Source organism: Capra hircus, chromosome 6 (assembly GCF_001704415.2).
Source record: "Capra hircus breed San Clemente chromosome 6, ASM170441v1, whole genome shotgun sequence".
Taxonomy (NCBI): Eukaryota; Metazoa; Chordata; class Mammalia; order Artiodactyla; family Bovidae; genus Capra; species Capra hircus.
The window spans coordinates 80,443,660-80,464,104 of NC_030813.1; the positions used below are offsets into that span (position 1 = coordinate 80,443,660).

At 33.7% G+C, this 20,445-nt stretch overlaps 1 protein-coding gene across 1 annotated transcript in view; it reads right to left on the bottom strand.

The window, feature by feature from the left end:
* TECRL (trans-2,3-enoyl-CoA reductase-like) overlaps positions 1–20,445 on the bottom strand; it is a 146,436-nt gene that overhangs the window by 59,695 nt on the left and 66,296 nt on the right. The window contains exons 3-4 of the mRNA XM_005681648.2: positions 7,759–7,803; positions 2,987–3,090 (exon numbers count right to left, since the gene is read on the bottom strand). Of these exons, the coding sequence (XP_005681705.2) occupies positions 2,987–3,090; positions 7,759–7,803 (149 nt within the window). The remainder of the gene's footprint in view (positions 1–2,986; positions 3,091–7,758; positions 7,804–20,445) is intronic.

The following is a 20,445-nucleotide window of genomic DNA, read 5'->3' on the forward strand; positions in this document are numbered from 1 at the left end:
ACATGCTTCCCTTGTGGCTCAGATAGTATAAAAAAATTCTTTCTGCAATACAGGAGACCTGGGTTTGATCCCTGGGTTGGGAAGATCCCCTGGAGGAGGGCATGGCAACCCACTCCAGTATTCTTGGCCAGAGAATCCCCATGGACAGAAGAACCTGGTGGGCTACAGTCCATGGGATCGAACACAACTGAGTGACTATGCACAGCATGCACAGACACATTAATGGAGATAAAAATGATGAAAACGGAATGTGATCTTTAGTTAATAGGATTTGTATGATGGGAATTATTTTTATTTTAATTATATTAATTTATAACATTATTTATCCTAAGTCTTCCAATTTATCCTAAGTTCCACGAGACAAGAATTTTCTCAACATTCTGCAGCACACTCTTGCTTCTTGAAAAATATTATTAAATTATTAATTTTGACCTTGCTAAATTAAAGTGATTGTTGCTTACAAAAAAGAAAACCTATAATAAAGCTTTTATTATATGAGTGAATTTTAATATTTTATAAATGTGTTCAGTTCAGTTCAGTTCAGTCCAGTCGCTCAGTCGTGTCCGACTCTTTGCGACCCCATGAGTCGCAGCACGCCAGGCCTCCCTGTCCATCACCATCTCCTGGAGTTCACCCAGACTCACATCCATCGAGTTTGTGATGCCATCCAGCCATCTCATCCTGGGTCGTCCTTTTCTCCTCCTGCCCCCAGTCTCTCCCAGAATCAGATTCTTTTCCAATGAGTCAACTCTTCGCATGAGGTGTCCAAAGTATTGGAGCTTCAGCTTTAGCATCATTCCTTCCAAAGAAATCCCAGGGTTGATCTCCTTCAGAATGGACTGCTTGGATCTCCTTGCTGTCCAAGGGACCCTCAAGAATCTTCTCCAACACCACAGTTCAAACGCATCAATTCTTTGGCACTCAGCCTTCTTCACAGTCCAACTCTCACATCCATACATGACCACAGGAAAAATCATAGCCTTGACTAGGCGGACCTTAGTCGGCAAAGTAATGTCTCTGCTCTTGAATATACTATCTAGGTTGGTCATAATTTTAAGAATGTTAATTTTGGTAAAATATTACTTTTATTGTGCAATTTAGTTGATATAAAGTGGGTGTGATTGCAATGTAATGTGTATATTTTTAGCATTTAATAGGATTGACTCATTTGGAGTAAAAAAGTGTGAACCATAGGGTTGATTTTAAAATATCCAGCCTATTTTCGTAGTTCTCTTTGTCACCTAAATGACTTTCCTCTCAGATAAGCTATAATTTTCTAGCACAATTGTCACAGAATTCCACCTTAGCTTTTTTTTCCCTTAGTGCTTATCCCAATGATGCAGCTGAAATTTATTATGAATTGCAGTTACTGCCACTCACTCTGACACAGCTTCTGTAGATAGAATTCCTTTTTCATCATAAATGTAGGCAAAGATTCTTTGAATATTTTATCCTTTGAAGATCAAAATCTGCTTGTCTAAAATCTCTTTTAGCAAGGGTCTGTAGATATCACTTTTAAACTCTAAACCCTTTGTTACAATATGTATGAGTTATTAGCTTTTTGGTAAACATTATGATATACTACATAAAGATTCAGAATACTGTATACTTCAGTTCAGTTCAGTTCAGTTGTTCAGTCATGTGTGACTCTTTGTGACCCCATGGACTGCAGCACACCAGGCTTCTCTGTCCATCACCAACATCAAGTTGGTGATGCCATTCAACCATCTCATCGTCTGTTGTCCCCTTCTCCTCCTGCCCTCAATCTTTCCCAACATCAGGGTCTTTTCCAGTGAGCCATTTCTTCCATCAGTTGGCCAAATAATTCTAAACTTAGTTTTATTTATTTTTTAATGCAACAAATTAGTACTCAAAGGCTCAATAAATCTTGGAAACTAGAGCAACCATTTAGCCAAGCACACTAAATGTAATTATCTAAATGCAAGAAGATAATACAGGAAAAATTGGTGGAAAATTAAAGCATGTGACATTTTGATTAATGAATATAAACTTGAATTTATCATTATGAGATTTATATAACAATGTATAAATTATCTTGTGTCTTTAATAATTTTAAAAGTTGATTGTTTAACTATACAGGGAAAACTCAAAACACTATGCTGGCAAAAGAAAGCCATTTTGAATAGAAAATATTAAAAGTAATCACATCACAACTATGAATTTGAATGTAACCAGAAAAAAACATTAAAAGTCTGAATAATATAAAGAAAATAGTTTAAATTTCATTGAAAAATGAATGGTTGCACTAATTTTTGTACATCAGTGTCAAAGTTACTCATCGGATTAACTCCTTCACTTCCTGTCACTAAATACCACATAGCTTCTTGCTACTGAAGATATCCCATCTATCTATTCATTACTCATGAATCCTTCAGTACTTGTGAAGTAGTATTAAGTATTTTCTGTTTCTTACTTCTCCTGTTTTTTAATATGGTCTTCATTCTTCTAATGCTATTGGATTCAGTTGCCACCACTTTGAAATCTCTTTCAAGAAAGTTGAAAGAACATCCCAACCCCTCCAACTCAAATAAGTCTTACTTCTTCACCCTCAGTTTTTAAAATGTCCTCTCCACTGTCTTGGGACATTTTTTATTGAATATTCTATCTCCCCTTTTTCCAATGACAAATGTGTCTTCTTTATACTGAGGCTCCTAGAAGGAAAAGATGAAGAAATACCAAGTAACTGACAAGACACAGGGAAAATAGAATTGAGGCCATCAGTCATGAGATAGATCGACATTTAGATTATAATTATCTTTCTTCTTTCAACCATTTCTTTTCCCCATTTCTCCAGTTCTTGAATGGAAATTTGGCCATTGATCATGATAAGAATGGAGAATTTAAAATACTTTTAGTGCAATATTTTGTTTCACTATGAATTTATTTGATAGAAAATATCCTCTCTCAACAAATCATTCACATCAAAATGTGGGACATCTATATTGTATTTCAAATTGATACTTACTGTAGTCCAACTGACTTGTTGACCTAGGTCTGTAAAATAGAGTGTGACAATGGAGGAAGCTGCAACACTTTGAACGGTTAAGTTGTCCTTCAGAAAGGGCCCACCTTAAACAATAAGGAAGTAATATTTTAATACAATTTTGAGGGAAACAGATGATAAATATTTTTAATGTGAAACCAGTGAGAGCTAAGGATAAATTTTATATAGAAATTTCAGTTTATAGTAAATCTTTAAAGTAAGATAGCATATGAATAAACCAATTTTATAAAGTATATCTGGCAAAGTTTCAAATACATAGTGGTTTTCTAATGCTATTTAAACAAAGTAGAGCTTACCACTAGCTACTATTGTGTTCTGAGAAAAATGTAATTTTAGATAATATCATAATCAAATATGATAAAGTATATTTTGAAGTATAATTTTGTGTGTCGGTACACATACATATCAACTGTTCTATAATTGATTTTACTGTAAGATGAATTCGATGGAGTCGAATTTTAAAAGTCATTGCAAAGCACCTGGGGGTGGGCTTGATTCATCTTTCAAAAAGATCATTATGGTTGCTATATGGTAACTGGGAAGAAAGGAAGCAAGATTACTTAGGAGAAAGTCAAAATTCACAAACCAGGGTATGAGGCTTATTCGGATTTAGATGGCACTGGTAGAGATGTTAAAAATTCATCAACCCAAAAAAAAAAATCATCAACCCCAAAAAGTTTGATCTTAGAGCAAGTTTAATCTTTGAGATTCAAGTTGAGGTAATTTTTTGTCCTAAGCACTTAACTGCATTTTAATATCATTAACTGACAAAAAGAAGAGTGAAGAAAGAGCAGATTTGCACTGGATGACACAGAGGGATGGTACAGGGAGGGAGGTGGGAGTGGGGTTCAAGATGGGGAACACGTGTACACCTGTGGCAGACTCATGTTGATATATTGCAAAACCAATACAATATTGTAAAGTTATATATATTGTAAAGTTATTATATATAATATATAAACATAAACAGCAAAATATACAAAAAGAAAAAAAAGAAAATTTCAGTTAGGGTACATTTAGTGTGAGATATCTATTAGCCCTTCAATTGGGAGCTGTCAAGTAGGCAGTTGGGTGGCTGTGTCTGAAGATATTTTCAAAGTCATTAGCAGTTAAAGCCATGGGGCATGGTAAGATTATTTATGCATGCAGTTTGAAATGAAGGAATACAAACTGAGACTGAGTTTCCTAGCACTCCAGGCTTTTGAAGTCAGAAGACAAACATACAGCAAAAATTATTGAGAAGAAGTTTCTCATGAAATAGGAGGAAACAGAAGTGATGATGGAAAGTGTGTGAAAGAAATGTTCTGCTCTTAAAAATGAACACTAGGTAAGTTTGCAGTTGTTTACTGAAAGATATGTACAAAGATGTCTTTTTTAGTATTGTTTGTAATAGCAAAAAGTTGCAAAAATCATAATATTCATAAATAAGATATGGATAAATATAATCTGTTTTATTCAAACAAAAGTATATTATACAGAAAGAAAAATGAGTAGATTAGAACAATGTATACCAGCATAGATACATGTCACAAGTACAATGATATTAATGTTATTGTTTTTATTTGTATTATACTTTATGCTAAACTATTTATGAATTATATTAACTCTACTCATGTACAAATTTCCCTTCATTCTTTATTATTGAAAGAAACAGTAACATATTAAATTTTGACTATCAGGTGATTTTCAAAATATAACATTTAGATTTACAATTATGCGTACAGGTATTGTGTATAAGATAAAAATAGGCAATTGTTATATATTAATCTTGATAAATCCAACATGAATATAGTAAACTATGACTTCCTTGCCTAGTTTATGATATATGGCTTCAAAAGAGATCATCTTGCTGGGCCAGAGTTAATAACAAATTCTTTAAATCTGAATGGAGTCAGAAATAAGGATACCAAGATTCAATATACTGGGAAGAGTCACTATACTATTGTTGGTTTAAAAATGCGAGGGCTACATGGCAAATAATTAAAGTGACTTCTAGGAACTGATAGCCATCAAGGAATTAAGGATCTCTGTCATAAAAGCTAAAGGTGGATTCTGCCAATAAGACTGAAGGTGGAGGTAGATTTTCTCAGAAGTCTAGATGAGAATTCAGTGTAGTTGATAGCTTACTCTAAACTTGGATACTTTGAGTAGAGAATCCAGCCATATTATATCTTTGAGCTAATAAATAATTGTTGTTTTAAGATGCTGAGTTTGTGGTAATTTGTTGCACATTGATGAAACATGGTTCAAGGTAAAGACTTTGATATACAGCTGATCAGAATGTCATTGTGACAGTCACTCATAACAACAAGAAATATTGATAAGGACTGCTGAAAACTTCTTTCCAAAATGCACCTATTGACATCATAGTTTCCCACTGTTCTATCCCCTTTGCTGACATCAAAGAACAGAATATTGGCATTTTGTTTTTAAAATATGAAAAATCAATATAGTATTTGGGTGAAACAATGTGAGAGAACCAGACATATCATTAATCATATCACTCTTAGATACAGTAATCAGGAACCCCTTTCCTTGGCATTCTATATCTATGTCCTTTTCCAATGGGAGAGGAATATGTGGGACCAAGAGAATGCACCTAATGGGGCCCATGCCATTTATACCATAATTTGGCCTCTTAAGGGCTCTAAATTTTCTGCCTAAATTTGCTCAAGTAATATATCTTTTGGGAACATTTTCTCCCAAGAATGGGCCAAACCCTGAGGTGCATACTTCTAACCCTAGAAGACTGTATAAAGGGTATGTGGATGGTTGGAATCGGGGATGGGAAGAGAAGGACCAATTCAATATATACTTAAACCTTCCATTAAATAAACCTAATGTTTCTAAGAATTAGAAATTTAACCCCATACTTCCAGGACATTATAAATTATATTAATCACAGTTACGAGAACACATTTTAGTTACCAGTTTGTATGACAGATTTATTTCAACAATGCCTGCAATTATTCACAATTAGCTTGTTCTTTTATTTGTGTTTTAGCAGTCTTTTGTGTACAGAAACTGTAAAAGACTCTAAAATAACATGATATAATTATTCATAGTGCACTCATTCTGGCAAAGATACTCTGGCAGCAGATATGTAATATTCATGCCTTGCTTTGTTTTGGTGCTATCTTTTTCCTTAGTATTAATAGTTATGACTATGTTTAATGAGGCATTAACCATGCACAAATCATTTCAGTACTTTATAAACATAATCTTACTTACACACTAGCCACCACCTGCAAAAAGCACACATACAAACAAATACACACACACACACACAAACCATAAGTTAGATTCTTTATTAGCTCACTTTACAAAATAAGATTCTGAATATAAGTAAGTAAAAAGATAGGTTTTAAATTGCATTATTCCAAATAAACTTTGTGTCATATCCTGCTTATATCACTAAATTCATAGATTCCTTTTTTCAAATATTTCATCACATTCTTATCAAAGAACACTTGGAGGGCTATACATTATTCACATCACACACTGGTACTTCCAACCAGGTATATGAGTGGAGGGAAATAAAATGTCCACATTCACCAGAAAAGTTGAAGTAACAGAAATTCCTCAGTCCCTTATAATGTCCTTCAAATTGAAATTACATCTGACATTGATGCTTGTGGTATTCTGGTTTTTTTTTTTTTTTAAATTTATATAAGAATCAAGTTCAGAAAACAATACCATTATTTCATTTTATGTTATTTCAGCATCCATGTGTTGAAAGGCACATACTTTGCCCCATAGAAGCAAAAAGAAACAAGACAATGATTCTTCTCTTTAAAACTCTAGCTGGATGAGAATTTGTCTTGAACACTTGAGTTTAGAAAAATGTGAGACCTCAAGAAACGGTGATTTATAAAAATATTCTGGATAACTGTGTTTTCAACATAGATATCTCAGAAAAAGTTGGAATATTTAAGATAGCAATGAAAACAACAAAATATCTTAGAGAAATCCAGAGAAATCATTTGTCCCTAAGTGAATATGATATCTAAGAAATGAAAACCTGAATATTAGCAAAGTACCAGAAAAATACAATGCAGGTCAGGATTGTGTAGAACAATTTAAAGATTGAAATTTCTTAAAAGATATCTCTGTAGATTTATTATCATGAACCTGAACTGAATATTCCTCAGAAATTTCCAATCTACCCAGAGCTTTTATTTAACAAGTTCAAATGTAAGGTCAAGTGATGTGATGTCAATAACAATGATTCTCAGCAGGACTCACATTTGTGTATTTTTAGCATACAATTTTTAAATTTTAGGATCAGAAAATAAGGTGTGAAATTTTGAAATACTTGAAGCTTATTAATGGAAACAATACTTCTCCCTATAATTCATTAATGCTATTCCTCCTTACCTCCCTTATTCTGCTTTTGAAAAGAAAAATGGGAAAGAGAACTGAGCTGTACCCCTGACACTATATTAAGAGGCAGTAGACTGAGGGGATATAGCAATAAAAGCTTTTGAGACAGGTGTTAGTCCAGATCCTGCCTTCAATACACAATGACAGTGAATGTATGAAATTTATTTCTGTGAGACTAAAATTCTTCATAAATGTGAAACACTAGCTTTTGAGGAGGCTCAAATAAAACAATATATTTAAAGTATTTATTATAATACCTGCCATTTGATAAGTAATAAATAAATATTGCCTATTGATGACAGAAAAGGGATTCTAAATTAAATAAATAGATGAGTGAAATTATTTCTTACCACGTTCTAGCTGCAGGCCTACTCGAGAAGGATACCACTGTGGACCTATTCAATGAAAAATGACATTTAATTGTAAGCACACGTGTAAGCATATTTTAAAAGCAATAGTTTCCATTAGAAGACAGATTAGATCTCAGGAGGTGATTAAAAATGATTATCCATTTTTAGAAATGGAGATAGTAGTTATCCTTTACAGGGTAAGCACTATGGATAATTCTGGAAGAAAGCATGTTGGGCGGGTGCTTTTGTCATGGTGATTTTCTGGTTTCGGTCTAGGAACTTGTTACACAGATGAATTCAATTTGTGGACATGTAATAAAATAAGTGACCTATGTAAGGTGGTGATTTAGTCACTAAGTTGTGTCCAATTATTGTGACCCCATGGACGGTAACCTGCCAGGCTCCTCTGTCCATGGGATTTCCCAGGCAAGCATACTGGAGTGGGTTGCCATATCCCTCTCCATGGGATCTTCCTGACCCAGGAATTGAACTCAGGTCTCCATTGCACGTAGATTCTTTACTGACTGAGCTATAAGGGAAGTTGATCTATGTATAGCTTGTGCAATTTGAAAATTATTCTTTAAAAAAAAGTCTTAAATAGCTTCATTTAAAACTGGAGAACTTTGACCTCTGTCAAAATTTATTTAAAATTAACATGTGGAACTGAGTTATTTTCTCTATCAGGAATAAACTACTCTATCAGAATAGTATGTACTACTGACTTTTAGTATTATGAGCAAAATAATTATAGCAGAAATATCACTTTACTGTCTTCTACATATAATACTATTAGTAATAAGTAGAATACTAAAATTTCTATATGATTAGGAAAGTCAAAATATTTTTATTACACACTGCCATAATAAAAAAGCTGATTCACAATTATCAGAATAATTTTATTTTCTTTAAAATGAATTGTTTATTATTACTTTAAAGGCTGTGTTGAAAATTTAATTTTGAGGTACAATTTCAAGCAAATTCAATTCATAAATAATAATTTAAAGTATTTTCAAAAGAATATTACACAATTGTTATTTCATTTTCAAAACATTACTTTCTAAATTGTCAGTAAGAGTAATGATAATGTAATACAACTGAATTGCAGTCAATTCTTTCTAGATTTACTGCAAAAATTCCTGCAATTTGCACATGCAAGTTCTCATGAGTAAATAACTCATAAGTCAAAACTTGTAATCAGAAGTTAAACTTTATTAGGCTTACATCTAAACAAAATTTAATAATAGTGTGGCAAATGAGAAATACACAAACATTTAACTCTGACATTTGATTTTTTTTAATTAGAAAACATTCAGGTAAAGAAACTTTTTTTTTTTATTTGCTACTATTTGTTTTATTTATATAGCCATTTCTTGTTCTTTTTTTTTTTTTTTTTTTTTAGGTGTGCAATTTATTTATTTTTTTTATTTATTTTAAATTTTAAAATCTTTAATTCTTACATGCGTTCCCAAACATGAACCCCCCTCCCACCTCCCTCCCCACAACATCAGCTTGCTTGGGGCAGGTGCATGGGGATGACCCATTTGTTGTTCTGAAATGCATGCTAAAATTATTTGTTGAAAAGAATTTTTAAATACCTATATTTATTAATCATACTGAAAATATGCTGCCAAAGAAGTATGATGGATACAAATGCAAAGAGATATCTACAGTTTAAAATGAGTTTGCAATTATGGATATAGAAAAAAATGTAAAAGTTATGAAAATCCATTTATATTTGACAAATAGTCATTGACCACCTATGATTATACATGTTGTCAAGTTCAGTCCATTTAGTAATATTGGTGTAAGACATTATTTTCAATAGCACGTTTTGAGGTTTCTGGGCTTCTTTGGTGACTCAGATGGTAAAGAATCTGCCTGCAATGCAGGAGACTCAGGTTTGATCCATGGGTTGGGAAGATCCCCTGGAGAAGGAAATGGCTACGCATTCTAACATTCTTGCCTGGAAAATTCAAAGCATAGAGGAGCCTGGCAGGCTACAGTCCAAGGGGTTGCAAACAGTCAGATATGACTGACTGAATTTCACTTCACTTTTTCCACATTTATAAGACCTTTCTAAAAGTGGGAAATATCAATGCAAAAATAGTTCAATCATTCTAGGCAAATAAATCTGTCTGTGACCTAGATGAGTAAATTCTGGCTGTATCCACAATGATCAATCAGATAATTTAGAAGCTGTTAATGCCTTCAAGGAAAACAACTTCCTCTCAACCCTCTCAAAAAGAATAAACTATAAATCTCAGTTCAGTTCAGTTGCTCAGTTGTGTCTGACTCTGCAACCCTATGAACCACAGCATGCCAGGCCTCCCTGTCCATCACCAACTCCCGGAGTCCACCCAAATCCATGTCCATCAAGTAGGTGATGTCATCCAACCATCTCATCCTCTGTCATCCCCTTCTCCTCTTGCCCTCAATCTTTCCCAGCACCAAGGTCTTTTCAAATGAGTCAGCTCTTCACATCAGGTGGCCAAAGTATTGGAGTTTCAGGTTCAACATCAGTCCTTCTAATGATCACTCAGGAATGATCTCCTTTAGAATGGACTAGTTGGAACTCCTTTCAGTCCAATGGACTCTCAAGAGTCTTCTCCAACACCACAGTTCAAAACCATCAATTATTCTGCACCCAGCTTTCTTTATATTCTAACTCTCACATCCATACATGACCACTGGAAAAACCATAGCTTTGACTAGACAGACCTTTGTGGACAAAGTAATGTCTCTGCTTTTTAATATGCTATCCAGGTTTGTCATAACTTTCCTTCCAAGGAGTAAGTGTCTTTTTATTTCATGGCTAGAGTCACCATCTGCATTGATTTTGGAGCCCCCAAAAATAAAGTCAGCCATTGTTTCCACTGTTTCCACTGTTTCCCCGTCTATTTGCCATGAAGTGATGGAACTGGATGCCATGATCTTGGTTTTCTCAATGTTGAACTTTAAGCTATGACTATAAATCTACTTATAAAATAAACATGGAATTTAAAGGTTATGATCTTTGAACACTGTGTCCCAGAGAAAGAGCTACAAACTGCTACGTAAACCTTTAGATTAGTTTCAATCATGTTTTCTTTTTTTTAATATAAATGTATGTATTTTAATTGGAGGTTAATTACTTTACAATATTGTATTGGTTTTGCCATACATCATCATGAATCTGCCACAGGTATACATGTGTTCCCCATCCTGAACCCCCCTCCTTCCTCCCTTCCCGTACCATCCCTCTGGGTCATCTAAGTGCACCAGCTCCAATCAACAAGTGTCATACATTGAGCCTGAGCTGGTGATTCGTTTCATATTCAAAGAGCAAAACATACATTTTCTGATATTCTCTGTGCTTGTTGAGCTTAGATGGAATAGGCTGGAAAAACATCAAGAAAAATAGACAGTGTATAAAGGATAAAGACATACATTGCATAATGAATTTTAGCAAGTGTGAATAGTCCTGAAAATTATAATACTGAGTACATTGAACTCGGACAGCTGGCTCACAGCTGAATTATGACTATGTAGTAGCTCTAATGCATCTACTAGTATCTTAATTTATTTAAGATGTTGAACTCGACTTGTATAATTCCTATTGTGCGCTGACTGAAAATCAAAGCAATCTTCATTTTGAAGTGTCATCTTCTCTTACTCTAAACAACAACAATGAAAAGTTTCTTGATTGGTTTGTGACACGCAACAAAAAGTGGATACAACTGGCAATGACCAGCTCACTGGTTAGACCAGGAAGAGGCTCCAAAATACTTCCAAAGCCAAACTTGCACCAAAAAAAAAAAAAAGGTCATAATCACTCTTTGGTGGTCTGCTGCTGGTCTGATCCACTATAGCTTTCTGAGTCCTGGCAAAATCATTATATCTGAGAAGCAGGCGCAGCAAATCAATGAGATGCACAGAAAACTGCAATCCATGCAGCTGGCACTGGTCAACAGAAAGGACCCAATTCTTCCCTATTATAATGCCCAACCTCAGGTCACACAACCAATGCTTCAAAAGTCGAAAAAATTGGGCTACAGAGTTTTGCCTCATCTGCCAAATTCACCTGACCTCTCACCAACCACTTCTTCAAGTATCTCGACAATTTTTTGCAGAGAAAACATTTCCATCACCAGCAGGAGGCAGAAAATGCTTCCCAAGAGTTCACTGAATCCTAAAACATGGATTTTTATGCTACAGGAATAAATAAACTTATTTCGTGTTGGCAAAAATGTGTTGATTTTAATGGTTCCTGTTAATATTTTGATTAATATAGGTGTGCTTGAGCCTAGTTATAATGATTTAAAAACTCACAGTCCAAAACCACAATTACATTCACATCAGTCTAATATGATTAGAATTCTTCTTGTAGAATGTTGATCAGCAGTATAGATTTTAACTTAAACACTTAAATTCATGTCTCCAGATATTCAATTTTAGAAATAATAAAAGTCAGCAATAGACTTTATTTTTAATAATGAAAATCAGAAATCTTTAATTATTGACTCACTGATGGCATGTGTTCTGTCTTTGTTTTTATGAGAAGCAGGAAGTGTTAGGCACTCAGTCATGTCCAACTCTGTGCAATCTCAGGGACTGAAAACTTAGAGTCAGTTAATATTAATAGCTAGATTGTACAGACTAAAGTTTGCATAGGTTAAATTATTTATGTCACATAATTTATAAAGTATCAAAATTATTTTTCATTAATCTTAATTACAGATGGAGTTGAATACTAACTGAAACCTATATTCATAGTAATACTGAAAGAGGAAAAATTTAGGAGAAAAAAATACTGAAAGAATTTTTCAAAAATAATAGTATCTTTCATGACCTAAAACTTGAGTCCTGTACTTAAGACTTGGTATACCTGCCACCTAACCTCTACCGTTTTTATTTGATCACTAATCCTACTAGGAAGAAGATGGCTTCCCAGGTGACACTAGTGGTAAAGATTCTGCCTGCCAATGTAGGAAACAGAAGAGACCTGAGTTTGATCCCTGGGTCAGGAAGATCTCCAGGAGTGGGGAAAGGCAACCTGCTCCAATATTCTAGCCTGGAAATTCCATGAAAAAAAAAGAGCTTGGCAGGACACTGATCATGGGACTGCAAAGAGTTAGACATGATTGAATGACTGAGCACACACATTAGGAGGGATAAATTTCAAGAACAGTTAAGGATTAATTAAATAAACCACTTCACTAATGCGGTGGAATATTCCTGGTGGACCATGCAGAATATTTGGGGAAAGAAAGGAGTGACCAATTTTGGTTGTCTACATCTTGAGTGCTTTGTGACTGCTGTGATGAGATAGGATGAAGAGTAGAAATAAATAGAATTCTGTTCTTAAAAGTATGCTATGCAGGGCTGGCATCAATGACATTAATAACCTCAGATATGCATATGACACCACCCTTATGTCAGAAAGCAAAGAGGAACTAAAGAGCTTCTTGATGAAGATGAAAGAGAAGAGTGAAAAAACTGGCTTAAAAACTCAACATTCAAATAAAATGAAGATCATGGCAAGTGGTCCATCACTTCATGGCAAATAGATGGGAAACAATGGCAACTATGACAGAGGTTATTTTCTTGGGCTCCAAAATCACTGCAGATGTTGACTTCAGCCATGAAATTAAAAGATGCTTGCTCCTTGGAAGAAAAGCTATGACCAACCTGGACAGCATATTGAAAAACAGAAACATCACTTTGCCAACAGAGGTCCATCTAGTCAAGGCTATGGTTTTTCCAGTAGTCATGTATGGATGTGAGAGTTGGATGATAAGGAAGATTGAGCTCCAAAGTACTTATGCTTTTGAACTGTGGTGTTGGAGAAGACTCTTGAGAGTCCCTTGGACCTCAAGGAGATTAAACCAGTCAACCCTAAAAGAAATCAATGCTGAATATCCATTGGAAGGACTGATGTTGAAGCTCCAGTACTTTGGCCAACTGATGCAAAGAGCTGACTCATTAGAAAAGATCCTGATGCTAGGAAAGATTGAAAACAGGAAAAGAGGATGACAGAGGAAGAGATGGTTAGATGGTATCACTGACTCAGTTTACATGAGTTTGAGCAAGCTCTGGGAGATTGTGAAGGACAGGAAAGCCTGTCATGCTGCAGTCCATGCAGTCACAAAAAGTCAGACATGACTGAATGGCTGAAGAACAACAATGCAGGGCTGGCTCTGTTGAAAAGTTTGGTGGAAGTAAGAAAATGTTGTACAAGTTCCTATGTGGCTCGGTTCAGTTCCTAAAATTCCAGAACTTCATGTCAGAGAAAAAAAGTGAATTTGTATGGCTGTTCACTGTGATGTGCCACTAGATACAGGTGTTTCAGTCAATCTGGGAGATGATAAGTACTGAAGAAGCAAATAATCTATTTTCTAGATAATTAATATATACAGACTATTAGGAAATATATTTGAAATGCTCAGAAAAATAAATATGCTACGTCAACAACCTTTAGCTAGTAAAGACTCAAAAAATGTAACATCATAGATTTAAAATGTGCTAATTATTATTTTCAATAACCCATTTGTAGAAAGCAAACTATATGATTAATGTGTTCATATGTAATATAGATGTGTTGATATTATAAATATTCATTTTTCAAAATATGTGTATATAAAAGAATTATACATATATAAAACAATATAAATTCATTTAAAGTTAAAAAAGAAAAAAATGGATAAGGACAGTTACATCAATGGATGAATAACAGGACCTTAATACAAAGGAAACATTTTTTGTTTCAAAATCCTATTTGTAATGATAAAGTCTGGCAAAGTGTGAATATGCACTAAAGTTATTATAATGTAAAATCTCTTAGTGATATTCCTTGTGTGAAAATTAATAAATGAAGGATATCACCAATAGTTGATTAAGATGTTTGAGATTTTTGTGATAAATTGTTGAGCATAGAATACTATATTTCACATTCAATGGACTTTTTTTCTTACCACGGAAAATGACATTAATAATACAAGAGCTAAAATAAACATAATTAGAAGGCCATTAAGATCCTATTCGAAAGAAACGTTAAAAAAAACTTTAAGTCATGAAACAAAGTTGATTTAATCTAAAATGACTTCCTGAAATGAACTAAAATAATTGCAATTGTAATTGAAAAACAATTGTCAATCCAATAGTTATTAGGTGTATTTCAAATGACATCCCATTTCAGGATAATCTTTTAAGACAAGCAAATAAAATAAGTGCATTGTGAAATAAAGAAACTACAAGCACAAAGTAAAATAAAGAACTTAACTTTCCAGAAAAGAGATGGTAGTAGTCTGCTATGCTTAAATTCTATGAAACCATATCTGAGCTTTGAACATATATCTACATGCAACACTTTGAAGAAAACAGGAAAGAGGCAGTTTATAGAAAACATCAAGCATGGTGACTGATCTTGAAATTTTGCTTTTCATGTGATGATTCTGAAACATTGTATACATTTTATCTAAAGAAAAAGATTTAGGGGAAAATGAAAGTAATTTTTAAATCCTGAAAAACTATTAAATAGAATACAAAGTATTAAAAACACCTTTAGGGTTATTTGGAAGAAGGAATATTTGCACAAGGTCAAATTTTATTGAAAGTAGTTCAACCACTGTTTTCCTCTCATGCATGGGTGAGTGAGTGCTCAGTCATGTCTGACTCTTTACAACCCCATGGACTATAGCTGGCCAGACTCTATCCATGGGATTTCCGAGGCAAGAATACTGGGCTGAGTTGCCATTTCCTTCTTCAGGGGATCTTCCTCACTCATGGATGGAACCCATGTCTCTTTCATCTCCTGCAGTGGTAGGCAGATTCTTTACCACTGAACCACCCAGGAAGTCCTGGTTTCCTCTCTAGACATATGTTAATGTGAATATTTACAAGATAATGTAGCATAAATAGCTGTATTTGGTGGGAAGGCGGACTGAAAAACTTTTAACCAACATATCACTTCTCAAAAGAATATTAATTGAGTTCAGTTCAGTTCAGTTGCTCAGTCGTATCCGACTCTTTGCAACCCCATGAACTATTATTAAAAAATGAACACCTGAAACTTTGCATTAGCTTTTGTCAATTATCCTAATAGCATACATTTTTAATCCTTGTTAAAGATAAATTAAGAAAAATGAATGGCCTAATAAGCATAAACTGCTACACATAGCAAGCATAATACTTATGCATAATAAACTGATAAATAATTTTTCATCATAGAAATATAATAAATAATTTTTCAATACTTTTACATTATTCATGCTATACTGTAAATGTCTTTGAAATATATCTATTATTAATCATATATGTGTCCATAAAGTTCTTACAGGCTGTTCCATAACATCTTACTGGAAACTTTTTGGCCAACCCAATATATGAACAATAAAAAAAAATAAGGCCAAGAATGATTAAATTATATGACTAAATTTAATCAATTTGATTTGATGTAATGGCTAATCTTGTCTAGCATCTAAGGATCTCAATTCTCAATTTACTAATTTTCTAATGTACCATTTTTTTTTCTGAGTGTTTTCATTCAGTAAATATCATAATAAAGAGGAGTAAAATAAAAACAGTAAGTGCAGGAAAAGGAAAATTAATATATGTAGCCACTGTTATTCTTCAATTTCCTGATTGTTTCAAGGTTTACCTGGGACTTTTATTTTATTTATTTATTATTTGTTGACATATAGTTGATGAACAATATATGTTAAATATATACAATATAGTTATTCACAGTTTAAGGGTTGAGCTCCATTATTAGTTATTATAAAATATTGGCCATATTCCCTATGTTTCAGAGTATATCCTTGTAGTTTATCTTATATATAATAGTTTGTACCTCTTAATCCCCTATCTTTATGTTGCCCCTCTCCCTTTCTGTCTCCCGTTGGTAACCATAGGTTTGTTCTCCATATTTATGAGTCTGCTTTGTTGTTGTTATATTCACTAGTTTGTTGTGTTTTTTTAGATCCACAGATAAGTAATATCATAGAGCATCTTTCTGGCTTATTGCACTTCTCATAATAACCTCCAAGTACATCCATGTTGCTACATGTGACATTTCATTCTTTTTTATGACTGTTTCCATTTTACATAACTATATCACATCTTTATCCATTCATTTGTTGGTAGATATTTATGTTGCTTGCATATCTTGGCTATTGAAGTAAATGTAGCTTTGTAGAAATTATGTTACTTCTATAAAAATAACAAATTAAAATAGATAAGACAGATGATGGACTCTATTCATAATTAGTTTGTGACTCTCCAAGGCCAATGATTGTATTTGTTTGAAAATTACATTTCCATTATCATGATTCACTGCATTCACACTGATAATAAATAAAGCCTCCAAGGTATGTTTATGATATAAATAGTCAATAATATGCTCAATCATCAGTGTTTTTTTTAATAAACATTGGAAATGCAGCATATAATGTAATAAATTATCAAAGCCCAAGATTAATTTCAAAGAGAATTAGATGTATAAAGTGTCTCATTAACTTTATCACCTAAATTTATTTAAAAATGAGTAAAGATGTAAAATAAAAAATCAAAAACATAAGAAAATGTGGATGGTACTATAAACACTGTTCCATTTGATAAAGTACCAAATAAAATGCATAGAAATCAAACAAGTTTATGGCAATAAAAATGTAATGGAATGATGGTATAGCCAATTAGACTAAGCAGAAGAATTTGTCAATTAGAGAATGAACCAGAATAAATTTCTCAGAAAATAGAAAATTAAAAGGAATAAGAGAATATAAGAAACAAATCATGTGTGCATGCTAAGTCACTTCAGTCATGTCTGACTCTTTGCAACCCTATGAACTGTAGCCCATCAGGCTCCTTTGTCCATGGGATTCTCCAAGCAAGAATACTGGAGTGGGTTTCCATGCTCTCCTCCAGAGGATCTTCCCAACCCAAGGATCTCTTATGTCTCATCTCTTATGTCTCATGCATTGGCAGGCAGGTTCTTTACCACTAGTGCCCCCTGGGAAGCCCTCAAAAAAAAAAAAAAAACAGAAAGAAAAGAAAGAAAATTGAATGATATTCTACGTATTAGGTATCCTTAAGCATAAACAAAGAATTCCATCAACTTTAACGGTAAACTGCATGTTCTACCCAAAACTTCCTTCCGAGAACAACTAGGAAAGTATGACAAAATATTTTATCGAAATCTCCATAGAGTTAATAAGAAAGTGAAGTATTAGGAAGCTAATATTTGGAAGGAAGGGAACCCCAGAAAGCCGAGCCCAGAAACTGAAGCCACATTCCCCTAGAGACATCTGCTTATATCGGAAGATACAGTTGAGCAAGGCTTTCCATAGACCCACAAGTCTAAGCAAACAAAAAAGCAGACTTTATTTCCAGTTAAGAAGGATAACCCTTTTGGCTTTTAAACAAAAAATTCACTGATATCACAAAGAAGTCAAAAAGAGAGCAGTTCTCCGAAGGAATTAAGCTGAATTTTGAATCGTCTTACCACTTGTTTGGATTCAAGTGATCTGTAATTTCTAAAGTCCAGCCCTAAAGATTGAGGAAGCAAAAGTAATTCTTCTCTGGAAAGATACAACTTTATCCAGAGTCGTTAATTACCTCTACATTGTTTGATATTTCAGGTTTCATGGAGGGCAATTAGACTGAGAACAGGGTTCTAAATGATGGCAATAAGAGATTTTGTCCAAATGGCTTCTAAATGAAGTGTTTTTAAAGAAAATGTAAATCAATAACATTATTAGTTAGACTGATCTTTTTTTTAATTTTTTAAATATAAATTTATTTATTTTAAATAGACTGATCTTATACTCGAGACCCTTTTTTTGTCTGTTAATAGATGACATCCAAAGGATCAACTTTGGGAAAAAGAAATTGATTCCAGAATTGAAATGAGATAAGCTGAACAATACTAAGCAAAAAAAACTGAGACATAGTAGGTCTCTATAAAAAATAGCAGAATATATATATATAAAAATATGAATATATAAAATAATGATAAATAATAATTTATATTTATATACAAAACCAAAATACTGAACAGCCAAAGTATGTAAAGTGGAAAGTATTTTTTGAATTAAAACGTCCTGGATGCTTTGCAAAATTTAAGAAGGATGTAAAAAATAATCATTAATCTCAGATTTTGATAAAAGATTTATTAAAATTTTAATAGTATTATTAGTAAAGATTTATATATCTGCAAAGCCAAACTTTTTCTTAATAGAAGCCACCTATTTTCCTTGTTCTGGCATCCAAAGATGTACGCAACTTTCTCCTCTCCTGTCTTATAAAAGCTCTGTTCTAGTGGGAAGTTCTCATGTGTATAAAGCAAAATTAAGGGACAGCAACTATTAACCAGGCCATGGAAAGCTATATAGGAAATGTGGTTGTATCACAGAATGTCCTGTGCACATTGAATTATCACTTTAGTTACACTGTGTTAGTAGCACTATTGTGTTCTTTCCAAACAGTAAAAGACTAACAACCTGAACAGAAGGGCATGCACATGAGTTCTATTACTTTTTTTTAATTAGAAATAAACATCAAGGATCACTAAAAAAAACAACAAAAAAGTCTCTCTTGATGTGCTGAAATACTTTCTGGTGATTTAATATTGTTGAATCGGTTATTTTTGAGAAATGATTCCTTCATTACAGTAATTCACTCAAACTAAATGAACCATTTTATTTCCTGTATACCATTTCTTTGCAGTCTTATAAATGCCACCTACATAATTAAGTGATAAAGATAAAATGGAATAAAAAAAACAGTAAAAAAAGTAAAAATACGTGTGATAGTATTTATATATCTGAAAAAAAAGAGAACGATTTCCAATCTCATACCCTATAACAACAACAAGAAGTTATAACACTCAGATCAGCATAAAACAATGTGTATAACTTGCTGACCTTGAAAAGACAAGACATCTGCTAAGGCATTTGCTATTAGAGAGCTCTCAAGTAAAAAAGACAAAGTGCTATAATGCTGTAAAATCAGCAATCACAAAGCAAATTCTCTGTGGGAAAAAAGACATGATTATAAAAATATGTAAAAGCTGTGTAAACAAGTATTTCAGTTCAGTTCAGTTTAGTCGCTCAGTCGTATCTGAATCTGCAACCCTATAAATTGTAGCACACCAGGCCTCCCTGTCCATCACCAACTCCCAGAGTTCACTCAAACTCACGTCCATCGAGTCATTGATACCATCCAGCCATCTCATCCTCTGTCGTCCCCTTCTCCTCCTGCCCCCAATCCCTCCCAACATGAAAGTCTTTATCAATGAGCCAACTGTTCGCATGAGGTGGCCAAAGTACTGAAGCTTCAGCTTTAGCATCATTCCTTCCAAAGAAATCCCAGGGTTGATCTCCTTCAGAATGAACTGGTTGGATCTCCTTGCAGTCTAAGGGACTCTCAAGAGTCTTCTCCAACACCACAGTTCAAAAGCATCAATTCTTTGGTGCTCAGCCTTCTTCACAGTCCAACTCTCGCATCCATACATGACTGCTGGAAAAACCATAGCATTGACTAGACGGACCTTAGTTGGCAAAGTAATGTCTCTGCTTTTGAATATGCTATCTAAGTTGGTCATAACTTTTCTTCCAAAGAGTAAGCGTCTTTTAATTTCATGGCTGCAGTCACCATCTACAGTGATTTTGGAGCCCAACAAAATAAAGTCTGACACTATTTCCACTGTTTCCC